General features: G+C 44.3%; 1 protein-coding gene across 1 annotated transcript in view; it reads right to left on the reverse strand.

Moving 5' to 3' along the window:
* LOC124622170 (modular serine protease-like) overlaps positions 1 to 16,458 on the reverse strand; it is a 276,996-nt gene that overhangs the window by 93,078 nt on the left and 167,460 nt on the right. Inside the window, exons 4-5 of the mRNA XM_047147814.1 lie at positions 9,519 to 9,665; positions 9,024 to 9,140 (exon numbers count right to left, since the gene is read on the reverse strand). Of these exons, the coding sequence (XP_047003770.1) occupies positions 9,024 to 9,140; positions 9,519 to 9,665 (264 nt within the window). The remainder of the gene's footprint in view (positions 1 to 9,023; positions 9,141 to 9,518; positions 9,666 to 16,458) is intronic.

Genomic DNA, 16,458 nt, shown 5'->3' on the forward strand with positions numbered 1-16,458 from the left:
GGAGGGTGTCCACAATGAAGAAATCAAAGAAAAACTGGGAATGAACTCTATAGATGTAGCAGTCAGGCCGAACAGGCTTAGATGGTGGGGTCATGTTACACGCATGGGAGAAGCAAGGTTACCCAAGAGACTCATGGGCTCAGCAGTAGAGGGTAGGAGGAGTCGGGGCAGACCAAGGAGAAAGTACCTGGATTCGGTTAAGAATGATTTTGAAGTAATAGGTTTAACATCAGAAGAGGCACCAATGTTAGCACTGAATAGGGGATCATGGAGGAACTATATAAGGGGGGCTATGCTCCAACTGAACACTGAAAGGCATAATCAGTCTTAAATAATGATTATGATGTGGTTAATGGCATGACACACACACACACACACACACACACACACACACACACACACACACACACACACACACACACACACACACACACAGTAAGGTAGCAGCAGCAGCAGCAGCCCCCAATAACAGTAGATGAAATGACATCACATAAGGGAACCAGCAAGCATAGTCAATTAACAGTTACACTAACTGAAATCCTAAGAGTCTTGTCTGCACTCAAGACAAACTGCTCATCACTACTCTGGTACTAGGCTCCACAGAAGTTGAAATCCCACTGGAAATGGACCCAGATGGGTATTAAAGGCCACAGTATTGCTGCAGTCTCATAGCAAACATACCACCTGTTTATCACCAAGTGAATATGCTTGCCAGTTGGTTTCCTCATGGCTGGTATAAATACGGCCACCCTGCAGATAGACAGTCAGTTCTGTTTCTTGTGACTGATGTCAGTTACTATCATTGCTGCACTACAAACTATTCGATAACAACCTCGCTTGATACTTTGTTCTTCTCTCTCTCTCTCTCTCTCTCTCTCTCTCTCTCTCATTACATTTCAGATTTTGCTTGGCCTGTTGATGTCATTGTGGCAAAGGTTTCCACTTTGCACCTTCTTGTTTTGTAGGTTGCTTTCAGCTTGTCCTAGTCTGTAACTCATATGCCGTCAGCCAGTTGATCAGTAGCATGAATGTTAAATTCATTTGCCTGCTGAAGCAGCTGTAGCAGCGTCAGATAGACTTGTTACAAAAGTTGCTTCAGTTTCATTCACACAAACGCAGAGTGCAAGACCACTTCACTCCAGGCCTCAATGTCCCCTGCAGTCGGCACTCCCGTACGTCCTTCATTGTTTCCATCTTCCAGTCATGCTACTAAGGATGGGGTCACATACTTGCATTAAGTGAAGCAACATTTCATGGTGCTTCAAGTCGCATATGATTTCTTATAGCAATTGTTATTTCTGTCATGCGTATCACCAAACACATTTCTTCCACTCCAAAAATTGGCAGCTCTCTCTGACCCCATCACTCTCCCCTTTCAGGGGAGATGCATCCCGCTGACTCACTAATATAGTCAGATATATGATGTGGCTGCCTCCAGGCTTGCGTCTCGCCAATACCATAAATAATCTAAGCTGCCATACTGCTTCTGGGTCACATACTTTCAAGGTCTTAGCCACTAAACTAATTTCACTTGCACCAATCAAGGCTGCATGTGTTTGTATTCAGATTCTTCACTTTCTGATGTCACGGTTCAGTTGGCACCCAATCGGGATGGTGCACACAGGTACACAAACTGGATAGCCCGTTGCTGGAGGATATCTTGTGCATTGGACACATGTTCAAAACTGCACAGGCTGATAATGGATGACTCGTGGCATGGCCTCAAGCTGTAGCAGTTAACATGCCACTATGTATTCCACCCTCAGTTTGCAGGCTTAAGACAACCTCCAAGTTGCGGCAACATTGCCTCATCACTGTTGGACATGTCTACAGCATCCAAGCCTCTGGTTGCCCATTGTCGATTATCATGGGGACTGCTCCCTTTGTGCTTTGAGAGTTTTTCTGCTCACTCTTGAGGAGACTGTCTGGATTGCTGTGGGTTCTGCAAACACTCTGACAAAGAGAGACATTTCTGCTCAGTGTGTCTAAGCCACACAATCAGCTCTCATCCCAAACCCCATTTTCCTTGATGAATCAGATGATGCATGTGTAACTGAGCTTGCTCAAGTTGTCCCCATTCTTGCAGCATTTGGTGGTGTATGGAAACAGTTCTATCTTCATGAGCATTTCTTGATCTGTGCCATCTACAAAAGCATTACAGTGCTCATTACACTATTTGTCTTCAACTATCAATCTGCAACCAACATATTTGGCCATGACATGTTTATGTCATTTAGGTTTCTGATTTCTGATAAAGTCAATGTTATATCAACTGCAATTCCTTTCCAGGAACTGGAGGTTCTCTGCCCTGCATTTGCATCTATATTTCAGCCAGAATTTGTGTGTGCCTTAGACTTTCAGGGGCACATCATCCTTCGCCTGGATGCCATGCCTAGACTTGACTGTGGCAGACCATATGTGTGACTGTGAAGCAGGACCTAGATCATCTCCAGACTGATGCACTGCCCACTTCACTAGTCATCATCAGAAAGCCCAATGGTTCCCTCTGAGTGTGTGGATATTTCGAGGCTACAATCAGTGCTGACTTATAGGCAGAAGAACTCTTCACTGGACTTGCTGGAGGTGAATACTACTACAGAATAAACCTCACCAAGGCTGACCTCCAGTTACCCTTAGATGGGGTATCACAGAACACTGTTGTCATTACTATGCCTTGTGAGTCATCAGCATTCTCAATGGTTTATTGTGGACTGCCACAAATCTCTCTCCCATGCCAACCTCTTCATTTGAGAGTAGCACTTGCAAGCAACTTCATTTGAGAGTAGCACTTGCAAGCAACTTCATTTGAGAGTAGCACTTGCAAGCAACTTCATTTGAGAGTAGCACTTGCAAGCAACTTCATTTGAGAGTAGCACTTGCAAGCAACTTCATTTGAGAGTAGCACTTGCAAGCAACTTCATTTGAGAGTAGCACTTGCAAGCAACTTCATTTGAGAGTAGCACTTGCAAGCAACTTCATTTGAGAGTAGCACTTGCAAGCAACTTCATTTGAGAGTAGCACTTGCAAGCAACTTCATTTGAGAGTAGCACTTGCAAGCAACTTCATTTGAGAGTAGCACTTGCAAGCAACTTCATTTGAGAGTAGCACTTGCAAGCAACTTCATTTGAGAGTAGCACTTGCAAGCAACTTCATTTGAGAGTAGCACTTGCAAGCAACTTCATTTGAGAGTAGCACTTGCAAGCAACTTCATTTGAGAGTAGCACTTGCAAGCAACTTCATTTGAGAGTAGCACTTGCAAGCAACTTCATTTGAGAGTAGCACTTGCAAGCAACTTCATTTGAGAGTAGCACTTGCAAGCAACTTCATTTGAGAGTAGCACTTGCAAGCAACTTCATTTGAGAGTAGCACTTGCAAGCAACTTCATTTGAGAGTAGCACTTGCAAGCAACTTCATTTGAGAGTAGCACTTGCAAGCAACTTCATTTGAGAGTAGCACTTGCAAGCAACTTCATTTGAGAGTAGCACTTGCAAGCAACTTCATTTGAGAGTAGCACTTGCAAGCAATGTCTTCAATGCCTTCTGGATTATATAACTATATGTGCTCCCATTTGGCATTGCCGCTTCTCCACAATTTTCCAAAGTTTTCTGGAACAGCTGATGCAGAACATTCTGGCTTACATTAATTACTTGTATTTTTATGGGCACCTCCTGCCAAGAGCATTTGCAAAACCTCAACACAGTTTTTATGACCCTGCAGGCTTGTGTTATCATTTGGAGAAGTGTAGGTTTTATCAGCCGGAAGTGGAATATTTGGGACACTTACCAAAGATGATATCAGGTCCCCTGATGAGAAAGTCATTACAGTAGAGTCCCTATCCTGCTTGACAAACTGACCTGAACTGCAGATGTTAATTTGGCAACATCTACTATTATTCCAAGTTATTACCCACATGGCCCACATTGTGCAACCCCTCAACCCATTATATAAAAATGCAAATGCTCACAGCAGGAAAGTTCCATAACAAAATGATCATCCAAGTAATTAATGCACGCCAGAATATGCTGCGTCAGCTCTTCTGATCAGAGGGCCTTATCTTTGGTGAGTAAGTGTCCCACATACTCCACTCCCAGCTGATAAAACCTACTTTTCTCCAAATGACAACACAGGCCTTGTCCTGGAGGGTCATAAAAAGGATGTGGAAGGAGGGTGGGGGAATTTGGTATCAGGCTCTTGGAAGTTGAATGCCTGCCAGAGGAAATGTGCCTAGATGGCAATTGAAGGGCACAGCGTCACCCCAGCACTAGACTTGCATAATGAGCATGCCACCTGTCTCGCCACATGAATAAGATGGCCAGCAGCGTTACTGATGGTTGAAATAAACAGGGCTGCCCAGTGAACTGTCAGTCAGTTCTGTACTCATGTCTCATTCTCAGCTACTATCATCACAGTACTATAAACTATTTGATAACAACCTCCCCTGGCATTTGGTGGTTCTCTCTGATCATGATTTTGATTCTCTTTCTCTTTGCTCTTGGCCTGTTTACATCACTGTGACAAATATTTCTGTTTTATATCTTGCTGCATAGATTGCTTTGGGCTTGTCACAGTCTCTGTCTTGTCCACTGTCAGTCAGCCATATTTAGCTTGACTTGGTGTCATGTTGTCTTCCATAGATGGCACTTCCACCTTGTGGCTTCGCCCTGGGTTCTGATATGTGCTTACATCTGGCTACTTGTGGATATAATAACTGTACTGACCATAGTAGGGCATTTGGTAGCTGTAATCATATTAAGAGAGGCAGTAAAATGAAAATCAGACAGATGGAAAAATAGTAAGTGAACTGTATATTACTTGACAAGTTATCACCGTAACTGTTAGTACATTAATTCCACTGTGAGACATGACAGTCGGAGCCTTCATGGGAATATGTCTGTGGCTGCTTACAGAACCATGATTGTATGCAGGTGTCACCCTGTTTGTCCAAAGAGAATCAATGGCCACTAACGTCCATACGAGGGCTATCCACAAAGTACATTACATTTTGGAATTAAAAATAAATAAAGTATTGGAATTTTTTTTAATTATATACAGATGAAAGCCACACTTAAATACTACTTTTCTACATAGTTGCCATTTAAATTAAGGCACTTACTGTAGTGATGGACGAGCTTGGAAATTCCTTTGTCGTAAAATTCGGCTGCCTGTGCCTTCAACCACGTGGTTACCTCTTTTGGAACAGAAAAAGTGTGATTTTTGTGGATTTCCTGGACAGAGGCACTACAATAAACTCTCAAAGGTATTGCCAAACTCTGCACAACCTCAGAAGAGCAATACAAAACAAGCGCAGGGGAAAGTTGGGCTCAAAGATCTTGCTGATTCACGACAACATCCGGGCCCACACGGCAAATGCCACTCGTGAAGTTCTCGAATCTTTTAAGTGGGAGTTGTTTCCTCATCCGCCGTACAGTCCTGACCTGGCACCAAGCGACTTCCACTTATTCCCAGTAATAAAGAACTGATTGGCTATGCAGCGTTTTGATGACAATGCACAGCTTCAAGAAGAGGTAACCACGTGGTTGAAGGCGCAGGCGGCCGAATTTTACAACGAAGGAGTTTCCAACCTCATCCATCGCTACGATAAGTGCCTTAATTTAAATGGCAACTATGTAGAAAAGTAGTATTTAAGTGTGGCTTTCATCTGTATATGATAAAGAAAATTCCAATACTTTATTTATTTTTAATTCCAAAACGTAATGTACTTTGTGGATAGCCCTCGCATTCTTTTGGAGCACTGACGAAAGACATCACATTGGGAGAAATCAGCACTGTGTGGATTATGTGTAAGGATTTCCCAGTGAAAGTTCTGCAGTGTACTCTGAATAACATAGACAACATATAGGCACTGTTTTGAGTACACCGTATACATTTGTGGCCACTGATTTGCTTCAGACAAACAGGTTCTACCATTTTCCCATCCCATCTGTAATTGAAACATGGTTAAATAGCTGATGAAAAAAGTTCAGATACAATTCTGTTGGAAATTTCCAGATATAGAATTGATTAAAGTTGATTGCAGGGCAAGGAATCTGGAATTATTTTTGTGAACACTGAATAGTTAAAACAATATTCAGCTTTTTGTTCGATGCTACCATTTCTGTTGTGTATTTTGCGCATTGTCCTGAAAATTAATTGGGATATGGGCTTTCTGATAGGTTTCCTAGGTATCTTAAGTGTTTAATGTTAATCTTCTTCTTGCAGTCTGTGTTGCAGTGCAGCTCCTTCCTTTAGCAGTGTTGTCAATAACGCATATTATCTGTGCTCTGAAAATTATGTAAACATGTATTAAATACAACTTCTCTAAAATTAAACACCAGTTTAAGTTATTCATCTGTGTATTCTTCACTTTTTAAAAAAACCACAAGACACTTCATTTACACTGACAATACATCCCACAATGATACATCAAAGATGATGTTACATTATGGCTTCACTCCACCACTGTTTACAACCACAACAAACACAACCGCTACTAGTACTAGTATTACTACTACTACTACTACTACTACTACTACTACTAGCTGAAGTGTAAGCATGATATGAATATACATTTACATTGTCAGTTCAAAGAGCACAACTCAGATGGATTTCCCATTATGGATAATAATTATACATTTAATATATCAAGATATAATTACATTTTCATAGGTTTTGATACTTTTTTGAAAGGTTTTCAGAATAAATGGTAGTAAATGACATGGCAAAAAAATTGTAGGTTGTGATGTTGCCTGCTTTATTTCTTTGTTGATTGTCCTCGGTGTCGACGTACTGCGATGTGATACTGGCTGAAAAAAATAGGGGGTGGAAGTGCTGTACTGACTACTGTAAATGATGTAGCTGACAGGTGCACAGTTGTGTTTGACAGTTCTTTACTTTCACTGTTCACAAGCCCCCAATATTACACAATTATATGGCCAGTGCACTATTGGTTAACTTTCAATGAGCCTCATTAATAGTTTTCAGGCAAACATCTGCATACTGGTACAATAGTTTACTGTTGAACATCTACGAGCAGTAAAAGCCTAACCACACAGTTCACAGTTATTGTAGAATGATACAGTACATATTGAATAGACACTGTCATTGTTTTAACACACGGCCTAATAGTGTTTCACTTATTTCACAGTTAATTTGATGCATTGTTGTTGTTCTAACCAATACAGGTTCCTCGTCTGAAACTCGGCCGTGGAATGACTGTCTTTGGACTAAAAATCGGGTCCTTATATATCCTCACAATAATAGGTACTGAAACTATACATTGTTCTATGTTTAATTTACAGAAATTACAATTAAAACTTAATTTATTAAATTAACTGAATACATAAAAATATTGCATCTTTTTAACAGTTTCTTCTACTACAAGAGTTAAGCCAAGTTATTTGTTTAAATGATGAAGTTAACAGATATCATTACACAAACAATACTTTCTACAAAAATGTTAATTACTTTGGAATTAATTAAGGGGTGGCTTTGCTAACATCTTTTTGAATAGAGCCAAGTAGATCCTTCATGAATACTATTAGTTGTTCCTCCAAGTGTTTATAATTAGTTCAGAATTTATATTTGTTTATAAGTCAAATGTAGAATTTAAGTTATGAAACAATTACTGACTTCACCTTATAACAGAAGATGCTAACTAGGAATAGCCAAAATAAATTAGAAAATAGATGACATACACAAAAATAAGCACAAAATTAGATCTGGTGCTATATTCTATAAAACTGAGGGCCAACCTTTCTCTTTTATGAAAATGCAAATTATATTCATATATGTTAATGGTAATTAGTTAGAAATAAAAAAAATGAATTTTAAGGAGGCAGCTGGCAAAACAAGAGGGGAAGTAAAAATATTCCAGCTTGCTTCATCACAAGGTCTCCAGACATGGATAGTAATCAATAGTCTCATACCAATAAAATACGCATTGCCAATGCTATAAAACACAGCAGGAGTAAATGATGTATCGTGATCACAACTAATTAGTGTTGCATCACCATGTACAATATTCCAAGATTACATATGTACAGTCTCATAACATGGTTCTGTAGGAAACTGCAAACCTTATTTCACAAAGGCATTAACCATCTTGTCTCACAGTGGGATAAATGTTTTAACAGTACTGGTGATTGCTTTTGAAATAATAGACAGTTTACTTACTTTTTTTCCATCTGTAATTTTCTTTTGACTCCCCCTTATATAATACAAAAAGGTTTTACAATGTTAATTTCAATTAAGATTTTTAATTTTTTTTAAATGTAGAAGAAATGTTTTTGCGATGATTACTTGTTAATGTAGGAGACAAGGTGAAAGAATGTTGAAACATTACAAATACACATAGCAAAAGTGCACATCAAGAAGCAGAAATTAATTTCACCACCACCACCACCACCACCAATGACGACAATTACCGTGGTTTAGTGTGGGCACTTTAACATGACAGTTGTCCACGAGTGTAAACAAGTGAGAAGTTGGAGGGCACAGGAGGTGAGAAAAGGCATGGGGCAAAGAGCACTGCCTCCCTTTTCCAATGTAGGCAGTTTTCACCCATGATTTGTGCTTCTGCAAAAGCAGAACTGCCACACGATGAAAGTAATTGCTAACTCATTTTGGTGTCTTGGGAGTCAGTCCTGATCCATCTGCTGGGTTTGAGTATAACTTTTTCACCCATTTCAAAATAAGAAAAGAAAACGATGCAATTTCTTGCTGAGACAGGCAGTATCAAACATTATAGTTTGCATCTATTTTACCAGTATCATACACAACCATAATGCAAAATACCCCTACATAAAATGACCACATTGAAGTGTGTATGCAGTAGTGACAATACCTACCAAAAAATTAAAAGAAAGAAATAACTGAATTCTGGGGTCACGTACAGAATACTGTGTGACTTACATATAACTGAGAAAATTTATCTAGTTAAGTGGTCTCAAAATATTATCAGAATTCTGTTTCAGAATGTTCTGGAGCTGAACAACTAGGGAATTGTTATTTTACCAAGATCTTACCTTATGGCTGAACACTGAATCAATGTCTCATCAGATCCATCCTTGCAGTCCTTAGTGCCGTCACAGCGAGAAGCATCATCAATACATTCACCAGAGTTACAGTGAAATTGTCTTTTCCTGGTGATGTACAAAGGAACTAAGATATTATGTAATTTACAGAAGTACAAAATGTATTACAAATTCATATTACGCAAAACACAGGAAATTCAAATGTTTAGCTATCATAACACTTCTATCCATGGCTATCACACTGTAGCCATGGTGTATTTATCATTTCTTTGGCATTATGTCACACACCTCTGTGTGCCATTCCATTATTGCTTTGATACTCCTTCACAGGTAATGCAGTTGCAATTGAAGTAGAGAAACAAAAACTTGAAATATGAATAGATTTTTATTTGTTTGTTAGATTTTTCCAATTATCAACTTATGAAGGGATATAGCTTTACAAAAATATGAATCTTGTTTATGAACAGAAACATACACCATACTTACAGACATGTCCCATTTGTTGGCTTTGGGATGTTTGGACATTCCAATAAGAGTTCATCTGAATTATCTGCACAGTCCTGTTGCCCATCACATTTTTTAAATTCATCAATGCATCCACCATAACTGCATCGGAATGAGAATTCAGGGCAGCTATAAATATTAATATTTAAGTATAAAAAGGAAACCCCGAACACAGTAAATTAAGTTACATTTATTTATATGGACACACTCAAAAATTACACACTAAGTATTTCAAATAACAGAAAATCTGGGATGGAATAAAAAGAATGAAGTGGGCCTGACTGCTACTTGCCACATGGAGGAGGTATTGAGCTGAGTGGCAGACAGGCATTTCTAACTAAAGGCACTAAGCTACTTCCATAATCTGAAAGTTCTGTGTAAATGAAGTCATAACTTTCTAATTGTGCTCAGATATTTTCTGCTGCTGAAACCCAGGAAAGTGCCAGAGACAGGAACTTTCTGAATCTCTGGGATGTCTGCAGTATTTTAGGATGACTTGCAAATCAGTTTTCACCAGATAAATGGCAGAAATTCACCGTGTGTGAAAAACAATGCACTCTCGCAGCCAAGTTCTTTAAGGATTGCAACCTTGAGTTACTTGCATTCATAATTGTAATTTATTATTTTATTGCATGTATACCAGCTGTCTGAGTAATATCTGAGTAAAGAGTAGAAGAATAATTGTTAAATTATGTAAGTGTGCAGCTGACCTCTAGTGCAGAAGTTTAACATTAAGGCTCAACAAGTGCTTTCACCTGTTAGCAGTGCTACAGTTATGACTACTAACAAAAATATTGAAAGAGACTGCTGAAGGTGAAAGGTAAATGTTATCCAAGACTAATTTGATGAGGCAGAATATGAAGTCAACATCTTAGCATTTGAGAACTATGAATACGTTATGAAGCAGGCAATGCTGAAGGCTGTGGAAGATTTTCAGATACCACAGCCAAAAGGACACCTTCTGGGATTTCTACACAGCCATGCAATTAAAGTGTTCAACTGCCACTGATCAAATTAGAGCCACTTTTCATTGACAATGTGCATGGGAACAGTTCAAACCCTCTATCAATGCAGACCTGAACATGTTATTTATCAACAAACATGTATTTTTCATTTTTTAGGGTACCTGGAGGGGGAAACAAAGAATTTGGTACTATGCATCACTAGCTGCAGCTACTTAAGAACAAACCAAAGACATTTTGTGTGCATGTTACAGTGAAAGAAAACGAATTATCGAGATGCATTTTGATTATCTGGAAGATGTCACTGAAGCTCTGTAGGCACTAGGGGAAGATGTAGAGGCCTATGGTCGAGTCTTAGTTTCAAACATACTTTCATCAAAAACATTATGGCGATGCTGGATAATTAATACAGCGGGGTAATAAGAGACATTATTAAGTGAGGAAGAGCCATTCTCATGCAAAGATGCATTGAATGGGACTCATTACTTGGTGCTTCCGTGTCACTTTCTCACCACTATTCAATGGGGTAAACAAAAATTGACTGAATTTTAGATAGGGGTGGAGGGGGGTTGCAGTTCAACATGTACATTTCAAATGTAATTTGACATCTGTTTCTCACAGGCAGCACTGCCTCTGCAAAGTGATAAGACATTTTTCAGCATTACAGATATTACTTGGAAGAACAGCTCTGATACTTGATAGAACAGGAATAATGAAAATTCTCAAGAAGTACTGAACTCTTCAAAATCATTTGTCAGTCCTGACTGTCACATATTTCTATTGCGTATAAATCAGACAAGCTTCACACTGTGTTGTCAAATGATTAATTGAACGGCAGAATGATTAGGTTAATGACAGCATGATTTACAGAAACCCTCGGATTGTTTCTACGAAGGATCCAGACAAATTTTGAAGGCAGCAAAGCTAGTGCTGGGGAGATGTGTATTGGCATAGTGTTTTCAAGAATTTTCCAGTGATCATCCACTTCAATTAGAAGAACAGTGGGGAGATCATCATATTCTTCTGCAGGTTCAACCAGCTGCAAATTACAAATGTGTTACCTTTTACACTCTTCAGGTACTGAGTGTTGTTCCATGTCCTCATTGTCAGGTAAACCAGCTGATGTGAGTGTGACAGTGAATGAGGACTTTATGGCATTAACTGCCAGTGGGTGATTTGCAACAACTTCAGTTTTAAACAGTGATCTACTGATGAGGCTGGACTGGCTGCCACCATCTCAAATGCTGCTTGTACATCCACTTCTAGCTGTGGGCCGTGTTACATCCACCCAAGCTGGCTGGAGATAAATAAATCCTGAACATCCAGTATTCACTTTGCCAAATGAACTGTTCATTTGAAACAGCCAATGAAGTAGACTTTTCAGAATTACCACAGACTGACTTGTGTTGGCTTTCTCTATAAAGAAGAAAAAAATGTAATGCAGCATAGGGGTGCCGTGAACGTAGAAACCACACTGAATAATGACAGGACACGAAATAAGCCGTGGTTGACCATAGTAAAACTAGCCATATTAAGGACTACAACAACACCAAAATAATTAGGCAATCTTTTCCCTTTTTGGTGGTGGTGGTTGTTGGATGTTTAAGGGGGACTAAACAGCGAAGGTCATCAGTCCCCCATTCCAAAATCAGGCGAGCCGGAAATCGACGAAGCAGATAAAAACCAAAGGGGGAGGAGACGTCCCCCCAGGCGCTAAAAGCACACAAATCCAGCAACAAACACTACAGACAAGAACAGGACAGAGGAACACCAGACAGAAAGAAACAGAAGAAAGGAAGATGGCCGGAGACTGGTTGACTGACCACGAGATCAAAAATGGGAAAGAGTCAACCAGCTCACGGCACACCAGAACAGCAACAGACACAAGGACAAGAGACACAGAAAGGGAAAGGCGCAGGACCTCCCTAAATCGAACCATAAAACGGACTACCACGGAGAAAATTTAAAACGGTATCAGCCATGGAGGCATCGTCGGATAAAACCAAAGCCAAAGCGCCCGGGAGATGAAAAGATTGCCGGAGTGTGCGCAGTCGAGGACACTCCAGCAAAATGTGGCCGACCGTCAGCCGGGACCCACACCGACACAAGGGGGGATCCGCCTGACGCAACAGATGGCCGTGCGTCAGGTAGGTATGGCCGATGCGCAGCCGACATAGGACTACCGAGTCCCTGCGAGAAGCCCGCAGGGAGGAACGCCACACATCGGTCGTCCCCTTGACAGCCCGTAGTTTATTCGGGGCTGTCATGCCACGCCACTCAGCAGCCCACATCCCAAGTACCTTACGGCGCAACACCAGCTGCTGGTCGCGAGCCGTAAGGCCGATATCCAAAGCTGGGGCGTCTATCGCCCCTTTGGCCAGCCTGTCTACACGTTCGTTCCCTGGGATGCCAACATGACCGGGCGTCCAAACCAGGACCACTGAACCACCAGAACGGGCAATGGCGGAAACAGCCTCCTGAATGGAGGACACCAGAGGAGAGGAGGGATAGCAGCGGTCGATGGCCTGAAGGCTGCTCAGGGAGTCACTGCAGATGACAACGGACCTACCTGAGCAGAAACGCATGTGCTCAAGAGCGCGCAAGATGGCCACCAGCTCTGCAGTAAAAATACTGCAGCCAGCCGGCAAGGAGCGTTGCTCAAGATGGTCAGAGTGAGCAAAGGCGTAGGCAGTGCGACCATCAACCAGGGAACCATCAGTGTAGACAGTCTCACAGTCCGAAAATGAGGCGAGGAGAGCAAGAAATAGGCGACGGAGGGCCACAGGCGGAACCGAGTCCTTGGGTCCCTGTGCCAAGTCCAGACGGACGGACGGCCGGGACAAACACCAGGGAGGCGTAGGTGCATGGACCCGGAAGGGAGGCGGAAGAGGGAATGAACCCAAGTCCGACAGCAGGGACTGAACTCGGACAGCGACGGAAAGCCCAGACCTAGGTCGCCGTTCGGGCAGATGGAGGACCATGGCAGGGAAAAGCAGGCGACGATTGGGATGGCCTGGCGAGCAATGCACGTGGACAGCATAGTCGGCGAGCAGTCGATGGCGGCGAAACCGCAGCGGGGGAACCCCGGCCTCCACCAGTAAACTATCCACGGGGCTCGTACGAAAAGCGCCAGTTGCAAGCCGGACCCCACAGTGGTGTATGGGGTCTAACAACTTCAACACTGAGGGTGACGCAGACCCATAGGCCAGGCTCCCATAATCAAGCCGGGACTGCACAAGGGCTCTGTACAATTGCAGTAGCGTGCAGCGATCTGCACCCCAAGACGTGTGGCTAAGGCAGCGGAGGGCGTTGAGGTGCCGCCAGCATTTTTGCTTCAGCTGAGTAACATGAGGAACCCATGTGAGCCGGGCATCAAACACGAGTCCCAAGAAGCGGCAAGTGTCCACCACGTCAAGCAGGTGGCCGTCGAGGTAAAGTTCAGGATGAGGGTGGACCGTCCGACGCCTGCAGAAGTGCATAACCCGAGTCTTGGCAGCAGAGAACTGAAAACCATGAGCCAGAGCCCATGATGCTGCCTTGCGAACGGCGACTTGCAACCTGCGTTCGGCGACTCCCGTAGTCGTGGAGCTAAATGAGATGCAGAAGTCGTCGGCATACAAAGAAGGAGACACCGACGACCCCACTGCTGCAGCCAGACCATTAATGGCCACTAGAAATAACGAGACGCTCAACACCGAGCCCTGCGGGACCCCATTTTCCTGTATATAAGAAGAACTAGAGGTGGCACCGACTTGCACCCGGAAAGAGCGGCGCAATAAAAAGCTTTGAAGAAAAGCCGGGAGCCGACCACGAAGACCCCACCCATGCAACGTGGCGAGGATGTGATGCCTCCATGTGGTGTCATACGCCTTCCGCAGATCGAAAAATACAGCAACAAGGTGCTGACGTCGGGCAAAAGCCGTACGGACAGCAGATTCCAGCCGCACCAAATTGTCCACTGCAGACCGGCCCCGACGGAAGCCACCCTGGGATGGAGCGAGGAGACCGCGCGACTCAAGGACCCAACACAAACGCCGCCCCACCATACGTTCGAGCAATTTGCACAAAACGTTGGTGAGGGTAATGGGACGATAGCTGTCCACCGCCAGTGGGTCCGCACCGGGCTTCACGATGGGGACAATAAGACCCTCTCGCCATTGCGACGGGAACACGCCCTCGTTCCAAATGCGGTTAAAGATGGCGAGGATGTGTGTCTGGCAGTCCCTGGAGAGATGCTTCAGCATCTGCGCATGGATGCAGTCCGGTCCTGGTGCTGTATCAGGGCAATCGGCGAGGGCAGCGAGGAGTTCCCTCTCGCTGAAAGGAGCATTGTATGTTTCATAATGACGCGTGTGGAATGAGAACGGCGTCCGCTCGGCTCGCTCCTTTAGAGAGCGAAAGGCGGGGGGATAGGATGCAGTCGCAGAGCTCTGAGCAAAGTGCGTGGCTAGCCGTTCAGCAATGGCGGCAGCGTCCGTGCAGACAGCGCCGTCCAAGGAGAGCCCAGGGACCCCCACAGGGGTCTGGGAGCCATAAATCCGCCGGATACGGGACCACACGTGCGAGGACGAGACACGGGAGCCCAGGGAGGAGACGTACCTCTCCCAGCACTCCTGCTTACGCCGTGCAATAAGTCGACGGGCGAAGGCACGGAGCCTCTTAAAGGCGATGAGGGTCTCCAGAGACGGGTGCCGCCTATGACGCTGGAGAGCCCGCCTACGGTCGCGAATAGCCTCAGCAATCTCCGGCGACCACCAGGGGACAGCCTTCCGCCGAGGGAGGCCAGAGGAACGGGGGATGGTAGCCTCGGCCGCTGAAACGATGGACGTGGTTAAAACACGGACCACCTCGTCAATGTCACCCTGTGGGGGAGACGCAATGGTTACAGCGGAAGTAAAAGCTGGCCAGTCAGCCCTGTGGAAAGCCCAGCGGGGCAAGCGCCCAGAAGAATGACACTGTGGCAGTGACAAATAGATGGGAAAATGGTCACTACCACACAGGTCAGGATGCACTCTCCAGTGGAGGGATGGGACAAGTCCAGGGCTGCAAATAGAGAGATCGATGGCCGAGAACGAGCCATGGGCCACACTGAAATGCGTGGGAGCACCGGTGTTTAAGAGGCTAAGGTCGAGCTGAGCCAACACATGCTCCACGGCCCGACCACGATCATCGGAGACAGTCCCACCCCATAGAGGGTTGTGGGCATTGAAATCGCCCAGCAGCAAAAAAGGTGGCGGCAGTTGTGCTATCAGAGCAGCCAGGACATGCTGCGCGACAGTACCATCAGGTGGAAGGTAAATACTGCAGACGGCGATAGCCTGTGGCGTCCACACCCGAACAGCGACAGCCTCTAAAGCTGTTTGTAGAGGTACAAACTCGCTGTGAAGAGAGTTCAGGACATATATGCAGACGCCACCAGACACCCTTTCGTAAGTTGCCCGGTTCTTAAAATAACCCCGATAGCCACGGAGGGCGGGGGTTCGCATTGCTGGAAACCAAGTTTCCTGCAGAGCAATGCAAAGGAAAGGATGACGGCAGATAAGTTGGCGGAGCTCAGCTAAATGGTGGAAGAAACCGCTGCAGTTCCACTGGAGGATGGTACTGGCCATTGCTGGGAAAGGCGTGACGGGACAGGGAAGGCAGATTACGCCACTGGGTCACCCGCTGCCTCCAAGTGAGCACCTGTGCCAGTGCTTTCCATGGCGTCGGAGGGACTGGCGAGATCGAGGTCCTCAGCGGACGCCAGGATCTCCACCTCGTCCTCAGACGCAGAGTTTGAGGGTGGCGGTGGGACAGGTGCCACCGCAATGTCAGGTTGCTTGGGAGCCTTTTTCTTCAACGGCTTCGCACGCTGTACCTTGGGAGGGTCTGGCTGGGAGGGCCCCACTGGGTCAGTCTCAGGGACGGACGACGACCGTGAAGCCCTATGACCAGCGACCGGTTGTTGTGTCAAAACTTTG

This window comes from Schistocerca americana, chromosome 7 (assembly GCF_021461395.2).
Source record: "Schistocerca americana isolate TAMUIC-IGC-003095 chromosome 7, iqSchAmer2.1, whole genome shotgun sequence".
In the NCBI taxonomy this organism is placed as follows: domain Eukaryota; kingdom Metazoa; phylum Arthropoda; class Insecta; order Orthoptera; family Acrididae; genus Schistocerca; species Schistocerca americana.